Genomic DNA, 24,648 nt, shown 5'->3' with positions numbered 1-24,648 from the left:
CAAAAAAAAAACAACATGCCACTTTGGCATAAGTATCATTTTGAGCTGAGGGAATTAAGAAACAGATTTAAAAAAAAGCTCTCTGCCCTCCCACTCACTATATTCCCCTAAGAGCAAGACACAAATTTACCAACATGGTCCTCCATCTCTCTACAAGAAAGGTCAGAATTTATTCCTCAAAACAATTTTAGACTCTTATCAGCCTGAAGACAGCATATCAGAGGAATTGAAATAAACTATTAAATAGCATTTGTCTACCATTAGCTTCCCATATATGGTATTTGCCTTCCCATAACCTGCAACCCCGAGAGACTCAAGGTCCCTTTCCTTTGTCTTGCCATTTCTCTTACATGAAATGCTGCATGAAAAATTATCAACTGTAGCACTGTTTGCACTGGCACCCAGATGTTCACTGACAAATGACTGGTTTAAAAAAATGGTACGGGCTGGGGATTTAGCTCAGTGGTTCTGGCGCCTGCCCCAGAAGCACAAGGTTCCGAGTTCGATCCCTGGAACCATAAAATAAAATAAAATAGTAAAATGGCACATCTATAAAATGAAATACTAAGATGCACTAAAAGAGAAATCATGGGGTTATAATCTTAACTGTCATGGGGCCTCTGCAGGTATACAATTGTCAAAATTCATCAAATTATGCATTAAATTGAATGCAGTTCATTGTCTTCAATAAAGAAGTAGACCAAGAAAAAAATGAATCATGTAGCACTCTGTGAAAACAAATTCAAGATCCAAGATACACTGATAAACAAGAAAATACACACTGTTGAACAGTGTGTATAGTGTGTTATCTCTTGTGGTGGGAAAACTTATTCATGTATATTTACATTTGCAATAAGAAATTCTACGGAGGATAAACAAATTTAAAAAAAGGAGAGCAGGGGTAACTGGAGCAGTTGAGGGTAGGGATATAACTGAGACTTTTTTTCCCTCTGAATAACTTCTTTTATTGACACTGAACCAAAAGAATGTGTTACCTATTTTTAAATATTTTAATAAATACTCAAAGCACTTGCACAAAGGGGAACATCTGGACTATAGACTGTCCTGGGATGTAACCTCTCCATTTAAAAGACTCAAAGCACTTTCAAGACAAAGAAGATGAAAAGTTTCCATGGCTGGGGGGAAAAAGGGGAGAAGAAAAAGAACAAAGGAATTTTAAAAAAGAAAAAGTGGGCCGAGGATTTAGCTCAGTGGTTCTGCCGCCTGCCTTGCAAGCGCAAGGTCCCAAATTTGATCCCCGGTACCAAAAATAATAATAATAAAATAAAATTTAAAAATAAATAAAAAAGAAAAAGTTTCCATGACTATCTTTAAGCATATAAAATTATTCAAAGCAATTTGGAATCTCGAGAAAGATTCCAGCAGCAGCTAGGAGAAAGCTTGTGTATTTTTTCTTGCTACTCTTTCTTCTACTGAAAATCATAATGCTCCCAAAAGCAAATTTGCTTCTAAGTTAAATTTTGTGGTGCTTTCAAATCAGTATTTATTGAGTACCCAAGATAATATAGTAACTGTGATTCATGATTTCTATGATTATTAATATTTTACAAATGAAGAAACTGAGGCTCAGAGAAGATAAGTAACTTGTCTGGTATAATATTTAAAGAAGCCATGCAGTAGAGTTCAAGTCAAGATCTTCTGGCTACAATGCCAGATTTGATCAGATTTATCCAACCTTGATCAGCATTATTTACAACATGTAAATAATTTTACAATACTGTGCTTTCCTTTAGAACTAAAAAAGCTAAGCATAACCCACGGGTACTCATATTTCAGTGGGCATCAGAATCACCTAGACACTCTTGACAGCCCTACACTCAGAACTCTGGCTTCAGTCCCTAAGGCTGATTGATTCTTTTGAGACTGAGGGCAAGAACCCACATTTCTACTAAGTTCAGGCAATTCTGTTGCTGTATTGTAAGGACCAACTTTCACCATTTGACCCAAACCAAGAATTCTCTCCCCACATACCAGCCCACTCAAAAGAATTAAATGTCAGGTTTAGAAACACATAAAGTTTCTAGCTACAAACATTTTAAACTCCAGAAAGAAAAGAAACTGGCTAGCACATACTTTTAACCAAATAAGAACCTTCAATAAGTTTCAAACCAAATAAGAACCTTCAAACCAAATAAGTTTCTTCATTTGTAAATTAGTAATCACAACGTATGTAATACTGGGTTGGCACTTTGCTAAGAGAAGTAACTAGTATGCACATTAAAAGGTCAGCACCCCTCTTGCTCCAGATGGGAGTCATTTCCTGGAAAAGGAACAAAAATGCAATGTTGGACATCTGCTACCAATAGGCAACACATTTTTTTTGAAAGTTAAAAAGTTATTAATTTCATGTTGTCTTGAAAATAGTTTCCCTGACAAAACTGATGCCAGAACTTTTCATCAAGTAAAACAGAAGGAAGTAGAATACTTTTAGAACTTCTGGGTTGTGATTTTTTTCTTATTACACTGTACTTTATCCTAATCAAATTCTGACACAGGAGAAACACCTAAATCAAATGATGCCATACTTACCAAAAAGAAACCCAGTAACTACTTTTTAAACTGAAATGTACTAGCAGATGCATTTACCCAGGTGGAGAAAGACACTAAAAAGCGTTTAGCATACCTTTTGGATGATTTCAAAATAAAAGCATCAAAAATAAACCTAAACGTTACTCAAATATTGTAGGGAAAGGAGAAATTTTAGTTTTACTATTGCAGTCAATTACTAGAAGTTGCTCTCCTTTTCTGGTGTATTTTCATTCTCTAAGCTCTTTTTTTTGGTACTGGGGATCGAACTTGGGACCTTTCACTTTTGAGGCAGGTGGTGGAACTACTGAGCTAAATCCCTTGCCCCATTCTCTAAGCTTTTAAGCAGTATTGATCAAATTTTAGTGATCATCAGTATAACCTGGAGAGCTCTTAAAACACATTCCTGGGCCCTGCCCCAGTTTTTGACTGAGTAGGTCTAAAACAAGGTCTGGAGCAAGGCCTGGCGATTTGTGTTCCCATGTGGTTCTTAGAGCTGGGTGGAGCTGGGTGTGGTGCCACAGGCCTGTAATCCCAGCACTCTCTCTGGGAGGTAGAGGCAGCACAACTGTAAATTCAAGCCCAACCTGGGCAAGTTAGGGACTATAGGTACGTGGAAAATGTAAATGCCTAATACTGCAAATTCGAGCCCAGTTTGAGTAACTTAGTGCCTATTTGGAAAACACAAGAAGTGTCTAGTATTTTCATCCCAGATTGCTATTTAAAGGACTGGTTCTCAAAGCATGGTCTTCCATCAGCAGCATTAGTATCACTCGATAACTCTGTGGGGTCAGGGGGCACTGGGATCTTCATACTGCGCTACCTCCCCAGACCTGTATTTCCAATATCTTTATAATATAAGTGGATTATTCATCAATAAATAGAATACTGACAGGTTTTTTTTAAACCATACTCAAGGAGACAGATGTAATTTTTAAAATCCACTTTATTTCTGTGTGTGTACATACACATAACACTCTCAAATGTCAAATATTTTAAATTGTGGCCAGAACACCCATGCCATGACAAGGCCTGGCCTTTACAGATTCACTTAAAACAAACAACAAAACCCTCAAATTCAACCTAGATTTTAGATTTTTGATTAAACCACTAGGTTTCAGAAAATATGAAGAAGCACCTACATTTTCTTTTTGTTTTGTTTTGTTTTTGTTTGGTACTGGGAATCGAACTCAGGACACCTTGCGCTTGCCAGGCAGGCAGTGGCACCACTGAGCTAAATCCCCACCCCAAGAAGCACCTACATTTGAAAAGAAAGAAGGGCCATTCATTAAAGGTTCATATGGCAACAGAAGATATACAAGTTAGAATCTCTAATTCCAGTGATTCCAATTAAACCATAAAACAACCAAAAATGCCACTGATGATACCAAAAAAAAGGAAAAAAAAAACCTGGTGTTAACAATTTTAGCCAGATGTGGAGGTGCACACCTGTAATCCCAGTACTCTGAATACTGCTGAGGCAGGAGGATTGCTGTGAGTTTAAGGCTAGCCTGGGCTACACAGAGAGTTCAAAGCCACCTCAACTATATAGCGAAACCATGTCTCAAAGTCTAGAGCATAAAGATTCAGTTTCAACCAAGTTTTCATTCATTGGTGAAATAAGTTATTTCCAAAAACAAACAAACCTATATTCTTCATTTCTTTTTCCACTCATCTGATGGTTGTTGCTTTATTTTTTTTGTCCAAAGGAGGTGGTGTTGGACCAAGGTACAGAAGACAATGGTACACCAGAAATGACCAAAAGGATTGTCCTTATATATTCTTCATTTTTATATTGGGTCTTTGAGATAAACCAACAGTATCATTTAATCCAAGGGGAAATGGGTAGAATTTTAAAGGTAACTCTTGAACATAATGATTCTTATGTTCAAGCAAGGTTTGATTCATTAGTAAAGTAATATATTTTGGGATGGGAAAGTCCATTCAGTGATGGTGAGTGAACCTTTTAGAGCTTTAAGTGTAACAAATGGCCCGCCTCAGCATGTGTGCCATAGGTTTGCCACCAGTGATCTACACTATACTTCAACCAACCAAAACACACGCAGAGTATAAACTGCCATAGTCCAAAAGACTGATCATAATAATATTATTTTAACAATTCACTATTTAGAAAGATAATTTTTTTAAGTTAATGTCTTGGTATTTCACTATTACAAAAGTACTTTTAAAATTACTTCAATTTTCAAGGAACAGTTAAGGCCAACTTTTAAAATGCACTTTAAAAAATATTAATGCTTGTAAATAAGGACAAGTCACATGGCTTATAGTTTTAAATATACTAGCTATGTTGTAGTAATTGTAATTTAGGAAAATAGTACAAAGCTGGGTTCAAGATGCATCGATAGTCCCAGCTACTCAAGAGACTGAATCAGGAGCATGGCTGGAGCCCAGGAACACTAACCCTGGCTCCTGGGAAAGGGACCCGCCTCTGAAAACACAAGCTAAGCCTGGAGAGGTTGGCAGGCCCAGGAAGAAACAATGGAGCAGGTTGGCAGCAACAGCCCTATGAAAAGCCCATGGTTATTGTAGATTGCAAATACAGCATGGTTTTTTAACTCTGAAAGTGATCCCTTTCACACGGGAGGCTAGAGTTGGAGAAGAAATTCATTGCTGCACCCACCATAGTTAAGAGTGCTTAACACATTCACAATAGAGCCATAATTCATATGTCTTGCTGCCCTGCAGCTCTGAATCACTGGTGGTGGTACATGCACGACTGTAGGGAGGCATAAGAGTTATGCATGTACCACAGGTGGTTCAAGCCAGCAGAAACATGTTAATCAGGAGCCATTCTGGGAAACGTTTTTTTAAGGCTGAGCTACTCTGGGAATCAGAAACCACCAAACAATACTACAGAGTTTCTGAGATCATCCTACCACAGCGACTGGTTTGGAGATGGTCACAAGAGACAGTTGTGGAGAGGATGTGAGCTACACACAGACTCTGTGAGAAGTTTAAGCAGCAGCAAGCTAGGGCTGGGAAGGACATGTTGGTCCTGCCCTCTGGGGTGAGAGGCCAGGTCAGTCACATGGATTGAGGGGGGGGCATTGGGTTTGAAAGTGCTGGCACTAAGTCCACCAGATAGCTTGACTCCCCCTTGCCCTGCTGCACCAGCTCCGTGGTCTGCTTGCTTTCCCTATCTCCCAACATGATCAAGGATAAGCCTCAGTTTGGACTGTTGTAACAGCCCGGGGGTACATATATACACAGAGAGGCCTCTGGATCAAAAGTGGGTACCTCCTAGGGGCCGGGGATTTAGCTCAGTGGTTTCGCCGCCTGCTGTGCAAGCGCAAGGACCTGAGTTAGATCCCTGGTATCAAAAAAAACCACAAAAAACATTAAAAGTGGGTACCTCCCAAACCCAAGGCATTAAAGCTAGATGGAGAAAGCAGTGACTTGGGGCACACTGAGAGCGGACAGAATGAACATAGCCCCAAGGTAAACACACCATTACTGACCCACCCAGTAGGAAAGGGAAGGTAAACTCAGCATTCAGACAAAAAGTAAGTGTGGAAACAAAATAGAACTTAGGAGAGACTCACTATCCCTCCCCCATATCCGGGGGATTCCAACACTGACAGCTCTGGAAAGAAACTACTCATTCAAACATACAGAGGAAATTTTTTTACTCTTTTCTCTTTTCCTTTGTTGGTTTTTTGGGGGTTGTTTTTGTTGAGGTTTTTCTTTATTTTGCTCTTTGTTTTAATCTTTTTTTTTCTTATTTTTCTTCTTTGTACTTTTCTGTTACTTGAATCTATTAATTTTCTTTTATTCTTTAATCTTCATCTTTTGCTCCCCTCCTTCTCATCTACCTTATCTTTACTTTTCAAAGTTTACTTGATTTTTCCCTTCCCCACCTCCTCCATTTTTATTAGTACTACTATTAACCTTTCTTAAATTTTTAGATATTTAGTTGACTATGCTATTGAATTGTTTTCTATTGTTAATGGTGGTGCTGTATACCTGTTGAATTTACTGTATGTCAATATTTGGTTTGTCTTTTTGTCTATATTGCAGATCTCTTTTCTATTGTTAAGGGGGCCATGATAACTTTTATTGGTTCTTTTTTTTTTTTTTTTGGTTCTTATGGTATATCAACATCCACCTTGTCTCTGATTTTATTACTCTTGCTGATTGCTTTGCTATTACCAGTGGTGACAGAGTTGTCGCTATTACAATAATTGCTTTTTACTACACTATATATGCCAATAACTGGTTTGTCTTTGTGTCATCAACATTACTGCAGTTTGTCTCTGGAGAACTAGGTGCTGAGCCAAATATTTTGCTCCTTCTTTCCCACACACTAACAGAGGTGGTAGGATCTTGGGACAGAGGAAAAATCCACACCCAGAAAGCATGGCTTGCAACTGAAATGCAAGCGACTGAGCAAATCATGGGGCAAGGAGGCGCTCAGAGACCTGAAACTGAATTCAGACTGCAACATAAATGAGATTGTGAGGTCGCTTTGATTTTGTGTTCTTACAACTGTGTGCAGTTTCTTTCTTTTTTTACCCTCTCTTCCTTCTTTTCTTCTCTCTCTTGGATTCCTCCTTTCATCTGGCAAATGTAGAGGTGTCTGTTTATGTGCAAAAGGGAATAAGAACTAGTGCTTTAACTTAAATAGCATCTTTCATGGGAAAGTGGGAGTAACCCTCAACAAAACTGCACAGATGATCCAAACATAAGCTAACTACCATTATTAACTGGTTCTGACACCCTCATAGCTCTCCTAATCTCCCAACGATACTTCCCTCCCTACCTCTGCATTCCTTCTTCCTCTCCTACTAATATTCTGTCAAACCCCCTCAACACTAGCTCTTTACTCCAGCAATAAAAAAAACTCCAAAAGACTCAGATCTCCTGTCTGTTTCTCATCTATTGATTTTCTCTTCTCCCATTCACTTCTTACTGATTACCTTTCTTTTTCTCTTCCTTCCACTCTCCCTCCACATTTACTATTAGTAGCAGTATAGTACAGTCTTATGGGGCATTGATAAAAGAGTAAAATGATTAAAAATGTTTTAATGTATATGATTAATATATGATTAGACCTGTTGATGATGATGATATAACCAGTAAGGATTCTCTCCTTGCAACACAACAATCAGAGCAATCAAGTCTCTCCTTGCAACAAAGCAAAATGCAAAAAAGCCAAGATCACATCACTGGAAAGCTGACACAAACTAAAAAGATCTCCATACAAGCAAAAGGTCTACTCTTTTCGATGCTCAACCCTCAACATGAAAAAAAGAAAAGAAAAAGAAAAGAGAACTCCTGAATCAAAAGATAAGAGATTGGCAGACTTGATAAAAAAACAAAACCCAACAGTATCCTCTATATAGGAAACACATTTAATCCAAAAAGAAATTCACAGACTAAAATCAAAGGATAGAAAACAATATTCCATGAAGCAGAAGCCTGAAAGCATGCAGGAAGAGCTATCCTGTTTTCAGACAAAGTGGACTTCAAAACTGATCAAAAGAGGCAAAGAAGGTCACTACACATTGGTTAAGGGAACAATTCAACAGGAAGAGATAACAATTGTAAATATATATCCACCAAATACTGGCACACCCAATTTCATAAAATAGACACTACTGGACATAAAAAGATCAGATAAACATCAACACAATTATAGTGGGGAACCCTCAATACCCCACTATCACAAACAGATCAACTAGACAAAATATCAACACAGAATTATCAGCTGAACCACACCTCCAAAAAAAATGGACTTAATAGATACACAGAGTATTCCAGCAACAACAGAATACACATTCTTCTCAGTAGCACACAGCAGCACTCCAAAATAGACCATATACTAGTCCATAAAGCATGCTGAAATAGCCAGGTGTGGTGCCTCATGCCTGTAATCCCAATGCTTGGGAGGCTGAGGCAGGAGGACTCCTGTGAGTTTGAGGCTAGCCTGAACTAAATAGTAAGACTCTATCTCAAAAGAAAAAGAAAAAAAGCATGTTGAAATAAATACAAAAGAACTGAAATTATCCCATGTATATTATCAGCACACGGTATAATGGAACATAAAATCAATAGCAAAAAACCATAGAAATCATGCAAACAAATGAGGATTAAACAATATACTCTTGAATAATCAATGGGTCGCAAAAGAAATCAAGGAAGAAATTAGTTCTTAGAGTCAAATAACAATACCAGTACCACACGGTGGTACAATAGACACAATAAAAGCAGTCCCAAGAGGGAAGTTTATGGCTGTGAATACCCACATCAGAAAAACAGAGTGAGCTCAAATAAATACCATAATGATGCAACTAAAGTTCCTAGAAAAACAAGAACAATCCAAATCTAAAACTAGTACAAGGAAATTATAAAACGATCAGAGTAGAACAACGAAATAGAGACAAAAAAATTACAAAGAATCAATAAATCAAAGAGCTAATTCTCTGAAATAAACAAAATAGACAAACTCTCAGCCAAACTTAGCAAAAGCAAGAAAGAAAATAATCAAATCAATGGAATTAGAAATAAAAATGGTAAACTCTTGCCAGAAAAAGTGGCACATGCCTGTAACCTCAGCTACTGAGAAGGCTGGGGCAGACAGATCACTAGCTGGATGCAAGTCTGGGCAACTTAGCCAAGACCATTTCAAAACAAAAAAAATTTTAAAGGGCTGGTAGATCAGTGGTAGAATACCCATGTGTTTGATCTGAACTACCACAAAAATGAAAATAAAAACAAAGACAATTCCTTAGCAAAATAAAGAGACTGAAAAGTCTGAACAAACTAATTTCCAAATAATAGAGCAAAAGGGGAAGAGGCATGTAAGGGAGAGTGATGGGGCATAGGTATAATCAAATATGTGCATGTAGGATAATGCCACAGTGAAACCCAATATTTTATAAAATTAATATGAACTAAAAAAATCAATTAAAAAAGCAAAAGGGGATTACAGATTTATCATGAATGAGTTCACAACAGAGTTTTACCTAACCTTTAAGGAAAACATGAATGTATTATTGCAATTTACTAAGATAACATGTCTTCAGATGGGTCTTTCAAACAATCAGGTACAAAGACAAAATTTGTCTGTCTTCATGAGATGAAACTAAAATGTTATTTGTCCTTCTTTTCAATGAAAAATATGTGAAACTGAAGGGTACATCCGAGGCAACATGATTTCACAGCAAAGGCAGGTACTGAGGTATCTCATCAAGTTGGGATACAAAAGACAATACCACTCACCATCTTTGCAGAACATTAACCAAAGCATATATTCCTACGTACCTTAAAGTCAAATGAAACAAGGATGAAAGCCAGGCATGGTGGTGCATGCCTGTAATCCCAGCACTCAGAAGGCTGAGGCAGGGGGACCGATGCCTATGGAACATAGTGAGTTTGAGCCCAGCCTGAACTACATAGTGAGGCCCTGTCTCACAAAAAACAAACAGAAAGAAACAAGGATGGCAAAACACACGCTTTCTGTTATGCATTTATTTTAAAATATTTGCTACCAACCTACAAATTCTACAAAAAAAAATGTTCATACCAACAAACTGATATATAGTTTTCCTCCAAAGATGAATTAAAAGGGAAAGTTTTCACATGATAAAACCACTAAGATGTTTCAGATTTTAAGAACATTAGGTTACTTACAACTGCAAACTCATCTCTGTCAAGCATTCCATCATGGTCAATATCACTCAACTCCCAAACCTTAAAAAAGAGAAGAATGATTAATGTTCTTTCATTTCATATATTACTTGGGGGCATGGAGAAAAAGTACACTGGTGAGATGTAAGAGTAAAAATAAGCAAGTATCTGGTCATTAAATGCCTTAAAAGGAATTTGAACTTTATCTTAATTCCAATGAGAAGCTACTAAAGGGTTAATTTTAAGTAATAAAATGACAAGATTATTTATAGTTTAGAAACATCACACCACAGTGTAGAGAAATAATTAGCAGGACACAATATTAGAAGATGCCATTTAAATTAGTATTTATTGAGCACCTAATCTATATTACATTGATCCAGTAGTAGTAGTATTAGTACTAATGGTAATGTAGTTATCATTATCATCATCACCATAGCAACTAGCATCCAAATAGCATGTAATAAGCACTGCATTAAGTACATTATACACAATACCACATTCAATTCTTACAATGTTATAAACTGGAAATTGTGCCTGTTTTAAAGCATAGGAAAACTGAGATATAGTTTTCTAATAATATCCCCCAAGTCATAAAACTAAGAAGTAGTTAGGATTTAACTATATATTCTGATTAAGTAAGAAATTAAAGGGCTGGTGGTCTAAAGAGAATAGATAAGGTCTGAAATAGGAAGAGAGAGTAGCGAGGAACCACTTTGGGAACAGCACAAGAGTGGCAGACAGAAGGGAGATGACCAGCTGAAGTTAGTAACCATGAATGACCCCATTTTTACTAGGTGTTCTCAATGGTCTATATGCAATCAATGAAAAACCACATAATTAAATTAATGCAGATTTGGATTTTCAGGGGCTAGAGTGTGGCTCACCCTAGGGTGTGGCTAGGGTAGGGTAGGGTAGGGTTTGGCTAGGGTAGAGCTGTATCGTCTCATGGACAAACCCCTGGGTTCAATACCCAGCATCATCACCGAAAAAAGGGGGGGAAAGGCTGAAAAGGATTTTTAGTAAGTAAAAAATTTCTTGGTGAAATTAAAGAACAAAAATCTTACAAGGAGGTATAAAAAAAATCTAAAAAGACAGGAAATTCAAGTTAGAGAGTAGAATTTATGACTTTATCAGGCAAAAGAGATGGAAGAACAATGTGGCAAGGGGAGCTATGGATGAAGATAAAGAAATATGAACCAACAAATCCCAAGTTGGAGGAGGACAAAAGTAATTTCAATAGATAGGGAAAGTGTTGGGGATGTGGCTGAGTAATACAGTGCTTGCCTAGCATATACAAGGCTCTGGGTTCAATTCCCAGAACTGCCCCCTCTCCCAAAAAAGACAGGGAGAATAGAGTTTTAATTTTACAAGATGAAAAGTTATGTAGAGAGGTAGTAATGGCTGTATAACAACGTGAATGTAATTAACACAAGTAAATAGTACATTTTTTAAAAAGAGAGAGTAAATGAGTCTGAGATTTAAAGATCTCGGTGAAGCTAAAGAATTAAATACTTTCAGGCATCTATGAAAAAGACTCAGAAAGACAGGAAGTTCAGCTTAGCAGAATTTATAATTTCAGAGATGAAATTATTCCTTACAACAGAACCCTGTGATGCATGGAGTAAAGTGGTAGACATAAAATACTGACAGTCTCTAAAAATTACCAAGCAACTGAGAAGTCAGAGTGTATGGCACACAGACATAAGGACTTACTTAGGGGCTCACATATATAACTTACTTCAGCCACTCCTGTACAGGGGATAACCAAAAACAGAAATAACCTGGGAGTAACTTTATATATTAAGAACATAGTAAATTATGTAATAACAATTTTAAAACAAGATTTGTATATTTTTCAATGAGCTATAAGTGCCCCTGGTAGATACAAAACTAAAATACATAAAAATTAAATTAAAAACTAAATATCTTACTCTTCCAAGAATTTCCACAGGTAACTTAGAGTTGAGCAACACTGGTTTCACTTGATCACCAGACAAAAATCCATTCACTGGGCTTAAGCTATCAAATATTGCATCATATTTGGCCTTATCTTCAGACTACAATATAAAAAAATTTAAATGACAATTTTAATCATGGCAAAACAAATTTAACTCCAGTTTAAAAGACAAATCCTCAAAGAATAGACAACATGCAAACTAACTTTCAAAAAACATTTTATTTTAATCAAAATAAGAATAAATAATAATTTTGAAGTGACTACTCATGAGTCCAGTGTCCCTGATGTAAATTGCGATATATTTCCGAAGTAGAAGGAGAAGATATATATGTCAGTAGGAAGCAAAGAAGGGTAAGAAATTAATAGTCACAAAAGTTTCCTTACTTTTACAGCCCATGGCAGGTCAGCTGCAGAAGTTCCACTGGTTAGCAAAGGACTACTGGTATCATGCTAAAAAGTAAATAGTACATAAATTGTTGACATCCTCACACCAATAAGCAATAAAGACAAAATGGTCTCTGGATTTAAATGTATTCATACAAAGTACAGGACCTCAGTGTCCTCACAACATGGTTTTACAACAAACTAGACCTTCATCTATTTTTCTGCTGAAACAAAAACAATTTCATATAGCCACATAAATCACTGTAGAGCACTAACTAAAATATGTAAGTATGGGGCCGGGGATTTAGCTCAGTGGCTCCGCCACCTGCCGCTCAAGCACAAGGACCAGAGTTCCATCCCTGGTACCAAAAAAAAACAACAACAACGAACAACAAAGAGGGCCGAGGATTTAGCTCAGTGGTTCCGCAGCCTGCCTCGCAAGGGGAAAGACCCAAGTTCGATCCCTGGTACCAAAACAAAACAAAATAAAATAAAATATGTAAGTATGACAGAAGAATTCTTACTACAATTGAGATTGAGGCTATCTGAAAGTTAACAAAAATACTGATTGATTGGGGTTTTTTCCTTTTGCTTGTCTGTTTGTTTGTTTTGAGACAAGGCCTCACTACACAGGCCAGGTTGGCCTTGAACTTGCTATGTAGCCCAGGCTGGCCTTGAACCTAGGATCTTCTTGCCTCAGCCTTCTGAGTACTCGGATTATGAGTATGCACCACCACATCCAGTGTAACAAAAACATTTATTAGAGTCCTATTAACTGACGATTTTTTTCCCAATGTTATTTAAGAAAAGCAGACTGGGAAAACAATCCAAATTACAAGTTACAAGTATGCCTATTAACAATATGCCTAAGTTATTACATTTATCTGACTAAATACACAAATGAATATATTTGAAAAATCTTTTAATAATATAGCTAGAAAACAAATCCCTTTATTAGCCCTCTAATACGAAGCCTAAACACAGAATTGCAGATATTTCTGAAATTTAAATTTTTTTCCCAGTATTGAGGACTGAATCTAGGGCCTCATACACATTAGCTAAGAACTCTATCACCAAGCTACATCCCCAGTCCTTTTCATTTACTGACAGAGTTTCATAAAGTTGTCCAGGACGGCCTTGAATTTGTGATGCCCCTGCCTCCACCTAAGTAGCTAAAATTATAGGCATATGCCACTGTGCCAAACTTATGTTAAATTCTTAATAGTTCTAAAATAGTAAGTTTAAAAACAAACACAAGGCACTTGACTTCAGAAGCTGGCCCTGGGAGGTCCTGCAAGGAGAGATGCAGGCAAGGATCTATCAAACCTGGTGAACAACCATGGAAGACTACACCAAAATAGAGAAAATTGGAGAAGGTACTTATGGAGTTGTATATAAGGGTAGACACAAAACTACAGGTCAAGTGGTAGCCATGAAGAAAATCAGACTAGAAAGTGAAGAGGAAGGGGTTCCTAGTACTGCAATTTGGGAAATTTCTCTATTAAAAGAACTTCATCATCCAAATATAGTCAGTCTTCAAGATGTGCTTATGCAGGATTCCAGATTATATCTCATTTTCAAATTCCTTTCCATGGATCTCAAGAAATACTTGGATTCTATCCCTGCTGGGCAGTTCATGGATTCATCACTTGTTAAGAGTTATCTGTACCAGATCCTTCAGGGTATATTGTCTTTTGTCACTCAAGAAGAGTTCTTCACAGAGACTTAAAACCTCAAAATCTGTTGATGACAAAGGAACAATTAAACTGGCTGACTTTGGCCTTGCTAGAGCTTTTGGGATACCTATTAGAGTATATACACATGAAGTAGTAACACTCTGGTATAGATCTCCAGAGGTGTTGCTGGGGTCAGCTCATTACTATACTCCAGTTGACATTTGGAGTATAGGCACCATTTTTGCAGAATTGGCAACTAAGAAACCACTTTTCCATGGGGATTCAGAAATTGATCAACTCTTCAGGATTTTCAGAAAATGTTAGTCTATGATCCTGCTAAACGAATTTCTGGCAAAATGGCACTGAATCATCCATATTTTGATGATCTGGACAATCAGGTTAAGAAGATGTAGCTTTCTGACAAAAAGTTTGCATACATTATAATCCAGGATGAATAGTTGTATTTTTACTGTTGATTCTATTTTTGTCTTCTATATTTTTCTTCTTTGTTGTAAAACTGAAACTGTACTTCACTTTTTCAAGAATATAACTTAAAAATGTAAATATTGTTCCATATAAATTTATAATTCTGTATATGTGTGTAGATCTCACTGTGACAATTATTTGTCACTATAATAAAACTATAAATCTAATATTGGTGTCAGACACTGGGGAAATTTTGAGCTAGTTTAGATCATCTCAGTCTTTACAGCAGTTATATTTTCCTATAGTTGGAAGTACTGAAATTTAGGTAAGTGTGCTAAGTTCAAGTTTTGTAATACTTTGAAGTATTTTTATGCTCTGAATGTTTACATTTTCTGGTCTGTTTCTTGCCATGTGGTAACTATACAGCCTGCTTAAAGATGAACATTTTTTAACTGGTATTTCTATTTGTGACCTAAATGCTTAAGCATTCAGGATGAGAGTGCTATACAGATCTGAGAAATAATGCTAAATTTATAGGGGTTTTCAGTAACTTATAAAACTAACATTAGTGCATGCCAAAGTTTGCTAAGTTTTACAGTCTAAGATCAAGGGCTGTCCACAGTGGGGAAGAAGAGTTTTGAAAATTTATGAACCCTCCTATTTTTAGGTACATTATGAAAGCTATTTGTCTAAGTGAATTCTTATGCTTTGGCCAGAAGTAACAGCTATGCAGGAGATGCTTATCTTGGCTTTCAGGTCTGACTTTACTTACAAATTCTGACATGCGGTTTATTAGCAACCTTCTACAAAAGTTCTAATACACAAATATTTAGCTAAAATCACTAGCTCTGAGAATTGCTTTATTGTAATTCTTACCTATGAGCACCCTAGTTTAAATTTTTGCTATAGCCAACAGAATTGTGTATAAAAATAGTTTTATTACTGTTTTAGGATGTAGCTATTGTTTTACTGGCCTAATTTTTTATTTTTTTTCCTTGTTACCTATGGCTTGAATCTGCATTCCTATGTTATTGGTTCTTACACCTGTTAGTTTGAATCTGCAGTAAGTGATCTATCTTATCCTTGTCTTAAAATTTTTGCACTTGTAGTTGAAAGGGTGAGTCCCTTTCTTTGGTGATGGAACAGTTGGCAGTTGGTTACCTTGTTCTAGGAATTAGTAGGGTAAGTCAACTCGATGTAGAAGAATGCAGAGCCTACAGATGGAAACCATTTAGGGTCATATTAGGGAGAGTTGTTAAGATTCCATGGTAGGAATTTGGGAAATGAAAATGTCCCACAAAAGATTTCATTTGGTGCAGTAGCATGCATATCTACACGCTTGTGTTTCTTTACGTAGGAAGTGAGACATTGAACTAGAGCTTTTTCAAACTGCAACTCTTCAGTGGTTCAGAATCTACGTTAACCATTAACCTATCTTAAACAGCATTAACCACTAGAGTAGAATACATCAGTGTGTCTTATATATACTCTTGTTTCAGTAACACAAATATGAGATAAACAAATGTTTGGGGCCTTAAAATATGGTAGAGGGAACTTCACTCAGTGGAGTCTACTTGTCTAAAACATCAGTAAGGCATCCATTTAGAACTATTTTGGTAGGCCAAGGCAAAGAGACAGATGGTAGAACACTAACATTGCTATAATGTTTCACCTACTTTTGATCTTGCTCCAAATATTTATGTAGTTCTGTAAAATATGTCAATTTCAATGACTTGGTATAAAGTTACTGAATCAGGTACTTACCTCATGCATATTTTTGTGTTGTGGGGGCTCTGATTAATTTTAAAATGACTAGGCCATTGATTTTTAAAAGTGTAGTGTGCCAGAAACACCTGAGAGCTACCTCTGGCACTACCCTAAACAATTCTGATTTGGAAATTGGGTAGTGCATCCCAGGAATATTTTTATTTTATTTATTTATTTATTTTCCAGTACCGAGGATCAAACTCAGGGCCTTGCACTTGTGAGGCAGGCAGGGAACCACTGAGCTAAATCCCCAGCCCCCAGCAATATTTTTTTAAAAGCTTCCCAATTGATCATAATGAAGCTTGTTATCAGTTGATGGTGAATTTGATGACTTTGGACATGTATCTAATTTGTCTTAAAACTCCATAGCATAATGCAATATTTTAATTCTATTTCAGTCTATTCTTCAGAGGGAGGAGGAGTGGGCTATGTATTATATATAGTCATCAGTGTGAGACCTTTATGTTCTTTTTTTTTTTTCTTGGTACTGGGGATCGAACTCGGATCCTTCTGCTTGCAAGGCAGGCGCCAGAACCACTGAGCTAAATCCCCGGCCCCAAGACCTTTATGCTCTTGAGCACAGCACTATACTGAAAATCTTAAATGTTAACCATCCTTTTTTGAGTTTTTTCTTTTTTAAAATTTAAATACATTAGTAAAGATGTAGAGCAGTTAGTACAAAATATATAATAAAATATTCCTATGTATATAAGCATTACATATAAAAAGTTCTAAAATAATCATTTTAGAAGAGTTAATAAAATAATAAAAATTCTCCTGGCGACTTAGATTAAAAGCTAAAATAAATTTTAATTAGTTAAATATTTTAAAGTGCTTGAAGAGACTTGGAAGCTATTGGATGGAGCAAGCTTTGTAGTTCTTTAGCAAGATATAGTTCATAATAGGCCCATTTCAAATTATGTTTAAATAGTAGCTATATTCAAACTGGAATCAGTGAGCTTTCATAGAACATAGAATTCTTTTGTGAACAGATTAATAAAAATGCCTGCCTCAATGTTGAGCAAGCTCTCCAAGGTACAATTCAGTTTTCAGTTCATCTGGTTTTCTTATCCACTTAGGTAGTATTCCCATGTGTTTGGGAACTCTCCACTACTGCATGTGATCCTGAGGGGTCCTTAGTTCTGGGTCTCTACTTGTTCAGTCCAGTGTACAGTAACCCAGCAGTAAGATCTGATCCAAAGGGTAGGCAAATGAATTCACAAGACCCATGAGGGCCCTGCCGACATTAAGCTGGGATGATGACAGCTTGAGCAACATCTCCACCAGAGCCAACCGAGATGAGATTTCTGGGGCATGATGTCCTTGGGGTCCTGGCTCCTGTACGACTGATTTTAAAATTTGTGAGCCACCTGACATCTCCTTTGGCGCATGAGTTGTGTGTGTGTGTGGTTTTCTTTTTTAAATCACCCTTTAACCTAGTTTAAGTTGGGTTTCTGTCATTTAAACCTCAGAGTCCCAATTAATATAGCTGTTAAGAACCAGGACAATGATTAGATAATTTTTTTAAACCCCTCAATTTTACTTAAAAATCATTCATAATGTATATTAATTTCCTCCTTTAAAATCTATTTAAAATTGCCTGTAGTAATTGTTTTTACTGCAGCTTCTAATATTAGTGTGTATAATGATACTAATATAAATGTATTATGTGTCTATTGACTTTTCAAAGGACTTAAACTTTGAAGGAATGTTTATACTGTTTTTGGTACCTAATTTTTACCAGTCAGGAATAGAAATCTGTAATACATTTTTCTATAGGTAGTTATTCTTTCCCTTGAGAAATGATTTCAAACCATGCTATACTTTTCTGTTAAGGAAATAATGCAGTAACAAAAGCAGAATGTACTTGGAGAATTTATTTGCTAATGATTATTAGTACTTATTTATATGTGAAAAGAGCTTTATAGTAATTAAATAGCATACGCTATATCAATAGAAGTTTCCTATGCTATAAAAATGCTGTGAACTATAAAATCACAAGAATGATTATATCTTAATGCATTCTTTACAAGAGGAAAAATAAATTTCCTAACTGAACATAGCCACTTGTCTTAATGGTTCAGGTGTCATGACAAATGTTTTTATGTGCAAGAAAATATAAATGTGTTCATGAAATGTGTTCCCTGATTCCAGGATCCAAAAGGGAAGCAGAGCATTTGCTTCATCTTTAAAGCTTGCTAGAATCTGAGCAGTTTTAGAAATACTTTTTGGCTTCTGATTTAAAATACTCCTCATGCACAAGCACTAATGGAAGTAGCTCAGAACATAAAAAAGATCAGTTTTCCAGATGAACCCAAAATGCTACATTTTTGACTAGTCAACATCAATTTGAAGCCCCATGAACTGGATGACAAATGCAGTCTTTAGGTCTTAATCTCCCATACTAACTGGGTCATACTAATATGGATTAAAATGCCTCATGTCTCCAAATTTTGGTATTCTCCATGTAATCCACATGCATTTGACAATAAATCATTCCTAGTTAGTGAAATGATAAAACAAACAAACAAACACAAAGGATTGGGGGTGTGGCCCAATGGTACAGCACTTGCCTGGCATGTGCAAGGCCCTTGGTTTGATCATCAGCACAATAATAAACAAACAAAAAAAGAGCCACTGAATTTCTGAGAAAAAGAGTGGGGAAGGGTAGACAAGCCCTATCACATACAAACATTTACCAAATAATAATTAAAACAATGTAGAACCACTACATGAATACATAGATCAATGATTAAGAACAGAAAAATTCAGAAAGATATCAAAATATGTATGAGAAACAACCCAAAAATAGGCACAAGCTATCATTAAACATTCACATAAAAGGCAATATAAATGGATCATAAGTATAAGAAAAGCTATTCAACATCACTCCATAAAATCAAAAGAACAAATCATAATTACATACCAGCTGTCACCACATTGACAAGGATCTAAAAGTCTGACATCAGAATACTACCAAAGTGAGAAGAAACAGGCATTTCAACTCATTGTTGGCAGAAATGTGAACCAGTAACCACCAGGGAAGGCAAGTTGACAATATACATGTGAATTACAAGGGCAAAAACTTTTGAAACAGCTACTCCATTTCTGGGTATTTATACATATAAATATATTCCTATAAATGCAAAATGACATATGTATGGCTATTATTCATTAGAGTATTTTTTAATAAAAAATTAGAAGCAATCAAAGGTTATCAATAGAAAGTTAAATTACGATAAATATAAACAAAGAAACACTAGGCAATCATTAAAAAACAAGAGGAAGGTTTTATGACATATTAAAGATCTCTAAACCATACTACTTTTTTTGAGACAGTCTCACTATAGAGTTTGGGCAGGCCTTGAACTCACTATGGAGCCTAGCCTGGCCTTAAATTCATGGCAATCCTCCTGCCTCAGCCTCTCAAGTGCTGGAATTACAGGAGTGCACCACCATGCCTAGCTTACTACATTATTTGTTTTGTTTTGGGGTTTTTTGTTGTTGTTGTTGTTAATTCTTTTATTGGTACATTTTAGGTATACAACACAATTACATTTCTCATTGAGAATTGTACTTTTACATAATGCATCTTGGTTCTTATTTTTTCCCCATTCCTAGCCCTCCCTTCACCCCCTCCACCCTTACTACATTATTTTTAAATGGTATGAAATCTGTGCACAGTGTGCTACAATTAACAGAAAATGAGGAAAACGCTTACATTTCTTCATATAAACAAATAATAACTCTGAAAGATATACAAGAAGCTAATGACAGTATTAGACAAAAAGAAAACCATGCAGCTGAGTCATAGAGGTTAAAGGGAGAAATTTTTTTAAACATTAATTTTAATTTCAAATAATGTGGTATCATTTTTTAAAAATTAAATACAATTTACATCCAAAAGCATTTCTTACAAATCTTGGTGGAGGAACGGCCAGGTTCAAGCTATTCAGTGAAACCTCCAGTCCATTCTGGGCACAAGCCACAAGACGCAAAGCAACAAAGAATTCCTGAGAAAGAAATGTATGAATGTAAAAGCATTCTCTACCTCCCTACTTTGCTACCACACACTTATAACTAAAAATATAAAAATAATTCAGAATTACTTTAGTTTTTATGTAACAACAAATATAAGAGCACATTTGCTTCAAAAACACTTGTTTTAAAATTCAGTACAAGCACAGAAACAGACATATGAATCAATGGAACAGGACAGAGGATACAGATATATTCAGTGATCTGATCTTGGACAAAGGGGCCAAAACATATGCTAGAGAAAAGACAGCCTCTTTAAAAAATGGTGTTGGGAAAACTGGCTATACACACGCAGAAGATTTGAAACTAGACCTATATCTCTTAGCATGAACTAAACTAAAATCAAAATGGATCAAAGACCTGAATATTAAAACAGAAACAATTTGTTGAACAATAAAATAGGTAAAACTCTCGAAGTCAAAATCATAGGCAAGGACTTTTTTTTTTGGTACTGGGGATCAAACTCAGGACCTTGTGCCTGCAAGGCAGGCAGTGGAACCACTGAGCTAAATCCCCAGCCCAGCAAGGACTTTTTTTAAACAGAACTCTAATTCTACAAGAAATAACACTAAGAATCAACAAATGAAGGGCCGGGGATTTAGCTCAGAGGTGCTGAGCCTGCCTTGCAAGCACAAGGTCCTGAGTTCAATCCCTGGTACCGGGGTGCCGGGGGGGGGGGGTCAACAAGTGGGATCTTATCAAATTAAAAAGCTTCTTCAGGGCCAGGGATTTGGCTCAGTGGTTTCGCCGCCTGCTGCGCAAGCGCAAGGACCCGAGTTCAATCCCTGGTACCAAAAAAAAAGCTTCTTCACAAAGGAAACAACCAACAGAGGTCGAAAAGACAACTACAAAATGGGGAAAAAAATCTTTGTCAGCTATTCCTCAGACAGAGGACTAACAACTGGAATACACAAAGAACTCAAAAAAGTTTAGACCACCCCAAATAAAGGACCAAATCAAAAATTAGCAACTTAGCGAGGTGTAGTGGCACATGCCTGTAATCCTAGCCCTCAGAAAGCTGAAGCAAGAGGATCACTGTGAGGTTGAGGCCAGCTTGGACTACATAGTGAGTTCAAGGCCAGCCTGAACTATATAATGAGACCCTGCCTCAAAAAACAAAACAAAATTTTATATATATCTGAAATGAATAGACACTTCTCAGAAGAAGTAGTACCAATAAATAAATGACCAATAAATACATAAAAAAAGGTTCAACATTGCTGGTCATTAGAGAAATGCAAATTAAAAAAAACACTGAGATTCCATCTTACTCCAGAAAGAATGGCTATCATCAAGAAATAAAAAAATAACAAATGCTGGCAAGGCTGTGGGGAAAAAGGAACCCTTCTACATTCTTGTTGGGAATGTACTAGTGCAGTCACTACAGAAATCGGTATGGAGATTCCTCAAAAAAAATAAAAACAGAAATTTCATTCAATCCCTCATTCCCCTACTAGGTATCTTCCCAAAAGTTAAAGACATCATATACACATACATACCTTTGTGTACAGCAGCACAATTCATAACAGTTAAAGCTTGGAATCTGCTGTATCCACCAACAGATGAATGGATAAAGAAAATGTGATCATATACACAATGGAGCACAGCACCTGGGTGCCCATACAAACTTCTTTTGCCTACATCTCCAATGTACTGAACTGCCTCTTCTACCCACAGGCTTGAATGAGGACTACAACCCAACCCTGAAATCTGAGTTCAGAAATTAGATATTCTGACTCTGTCATCTAATTTTTCCCATTCCTTTCCTATATCTGATGTGGCTTTAGCCAGACCCATAGGGGGAAATTAGCTTTAAATGATAGTGCTAAGCAAAAGTATCAAGCAAAAGTATCAGGATTTAGCAAAATTCATCCCTACAAGCAAATCATCAAAGTCACAGATGAAATTCAAAGTAGCCTTAACAACACTCATATATTTCTGGTCTAGAGTTTTTCGGGTCTAGAGTTTACCTCTGATTGTAAAATTTTTTGTTGTTGTTGTTTATATGTCAGAGGTAGGATGCAGACCAGAATATTCAAAAAATTTATTTAGCCAAGAGATTCCTTTTAAATGTACCAGGCAAGAATTAACACTTAGTAATAAAAATCAACATTTACTTAAAACCTTCTATACCCAAGAAATTTAATAGGATACACAAGGCAAAGTCTTGCTGTAGGACAGAAAAAACTCAGGAGAACAATGTCACCAAACTAACACTAACCTTTAGGAATTAGGTATTTTATTTATTTTTTTAATAGCAAAACATTTATTGGTACATTTTAGACATACATAATGATAGTACTCATCATAGGGAATTTGCACCTGTACATGATACTGCCTACCTTTTTTTTCCCATTCCCCTCCTCTCCTCAAATCCTTCTCCTCCCCGTGTACAAAAGCTTTGTTTCCATTTTTTCCTTCTATTTTCACTTTTTTTCTTGTCTCTTCCTTCCTTTCTCCCTTCCTCCTCCCTTGTTCCCCTTCCCATCTGAACATTTTCTTCCCATTTCCCAATATCTATTACACATTTTCATCCTTATTTCCACTTTCAGCTTCTCACAACAGAGAAACAATGTGGTATTTAAGCACATGTGTTCGATTTATTTCACTTAAGAGTATGGTCTCAAGGAGCATCCATTTAGCTATAAATGTCTGAAGCTCATCCTTCTTTATGGCAGAGTAGTACTCCACTGCATTAAAAAAACCACATCCTCTTTATCCATTCATCAGTTGATGGGCATTTGGGCTGTTTCCAAGATTTAGCTATCACAAACTGTGTCACTATAAACATGGGTGTTCATATATCGCTGTGGTATGATGTTTTCAATTCTTTCATGAAGATACCAAGAAAGGGAATAGCTGGGTCAAATGGAACCTCTAGTTTTAGTTTTTTGAGAAATCTTCCTCCTGATAGGAATTAGGTATTTTAATGCTTAGTTGTTGGAAAAATTTTCAGTGTTACAATACCTGCTCTTACAAAACCCTAATGTTGATAAAAATCAGTTCTTATCTTAAAAAATAAAAAACTGGTATTCTTGGGCCAGGGATTTAGTTCAGTGGTTCCGCCACCTGCCCTGCAAGCACAAGGTTCTGATTTCAATCCCCAGTACCAAAACCCCCCCAAAAAACTGGTATTCTTAATTTCAACTCATTCAAAAAGCTTTTTCAAATGAATCTCTGAATCGTACCTGTTTGTTCAGGATGCCTTTGCCATCTGTGTCAGCTAAATCCCAAATCTGAAAATTAGAGAGCCATATTTTTAACAGAAATCATCTTAAAGATTAATTAAATCCCTGTACTTTATAGCCTCATGTTCTCTGATAATCAGATCAAAGAATAATGGAATTAAAAGTGAAAAGAACCCTTAAAAATAATTTGGTGCAACTCTTCACAAAGATACTAAGCCCCTATAAGGTCAAAAAGGACTTGGCTCAAGAACATTTAAGATACCAGGGAAAGAAATGAAATGTAAGTTTCAACTTCCGATAAAATGCCTTTTTCACAAACCCAGGTTTTAACTCTAAATCAAATGGTCTTTTCTGCTAAAATATTCTATATTTGATTTTAGATCTTTATTAAGATATTATTTCCTATGGGCAAGTTGAGATGTTAATGTTTATTTGTGAATAATTAAGTTGTTAATAGAGATTATTTTCAGGATTTTGACTCTATATCAATATGATAAAGATTTGACAGGAGGGGCTTTCCATCTCTTTGTTCTCTTTTCAAAGCCTCCCAACCCCCTTCTCTATTCATCACCCATTAAACAGAGACAGTTATATAGAGGAAGCAGGGATAGAGCCAACTTTTTTGAGTGGGTGGCAAGGTTCCCAGTCTTCACTGTAACTCTCCATAATAACCAAATACTGTATACTGTACTATTACTTCCTCATTTCATCCTCCTCAAAAGTAATTTGTTTCTAAAAATCTGAACACCACTTTACTCTTCCAGAGGGTAAATCACTATATCACAAATTGTCCCATTCCATTGCTTTTATAACTCGGTTCTAATTTCTTGATGGTCTCTTTCTAAATTTGCATCTAGTTCACCCATGGTTCCACACATGCATTATAATTTATTTACAATAAACAAATGCTACCTTTCCAAGTATCAAGTCTGGAAGCCCTGATTTTTTCAGGAAAGCAGCAGCATCTGAAGCCAACACCCTTCCAGTATTGCCTGTATCAACCTGAAAAAGA

General features: G+C 36.3%; 1 protein-coding gene and 1 pseudogene across 8 annotated transcripts in view; one reads left to right on the top strand and one right to left on the bottom strand.

The window, feature by feature from the left end:
• Nucleotides 1–24,648, bottom strand: part of Eps15 (epidermal growth factor receptor pathway substrate 15) — a 156,326-nt gene that overhangs the window by 86,014 nt on the left and 45,664 nt on the right. For all 8 annotated transcript variants that reach the window (XM_087214734.1, XM_021247931.2, XM_087214733.1 and 5 more), the window contains 6 exons: nucleotides 24,549–24,638; nucleotides 23,637–23,684; nucleotides 20,328–20,423; nucleotides 12,542–12,607; nucleotides 12,132–12,257; nucleotides 10,201–10,260 (listed from right to left, as the gene is read on the bottom strand). In XM_087214734.1, coding sequence (XP_087070860.1) covers nucleotides 10,201–10,260; nucleotides 12,132–12,257; nucleotides 12,542–12,607; nucleotides 20,328–20,423; nucleotides 23,637–23,684; nucleotides 24,549–24,638 — 486 coding nt within the window. The remainder of the gene's footprint in view (nucleotides 1–10,200; nucleotides 10,261–12,131; nucleotides 12,258–12,541; nucleotides 12,608–20,327; nucleotides 20,424–23,636; nucleotides 23,685–24,548; nucleotides 24,639–24,648) is intronic.
• On the top strand, nucleotides 13,813–14,630 carry LOC110346599 (cyclin-dependent kinase 1 pseudogene; annotated as a pseudogene).

The sequence above is a fragment of the Heterocephalus glaber genome, unplaced genomic scaffold (assembly GCF_053883595.1).
Source record: "Heterocephalus glaber isolate CG9 unplaced genomic scaffold, H.glaber_assembly_v1.0 deba00001451, whole genome shotgun sequence".
NCBI lineage: Eukaryota > Metazoa > Chordata > Mammalia > Rodentia > Bathyergidae > Heterocephalus > Heterocephalus glaber.
Note: the sequence above shows the minus strand (reverse complement) of the source record. Positions and strands in the feature narration are given on the sequence as shown.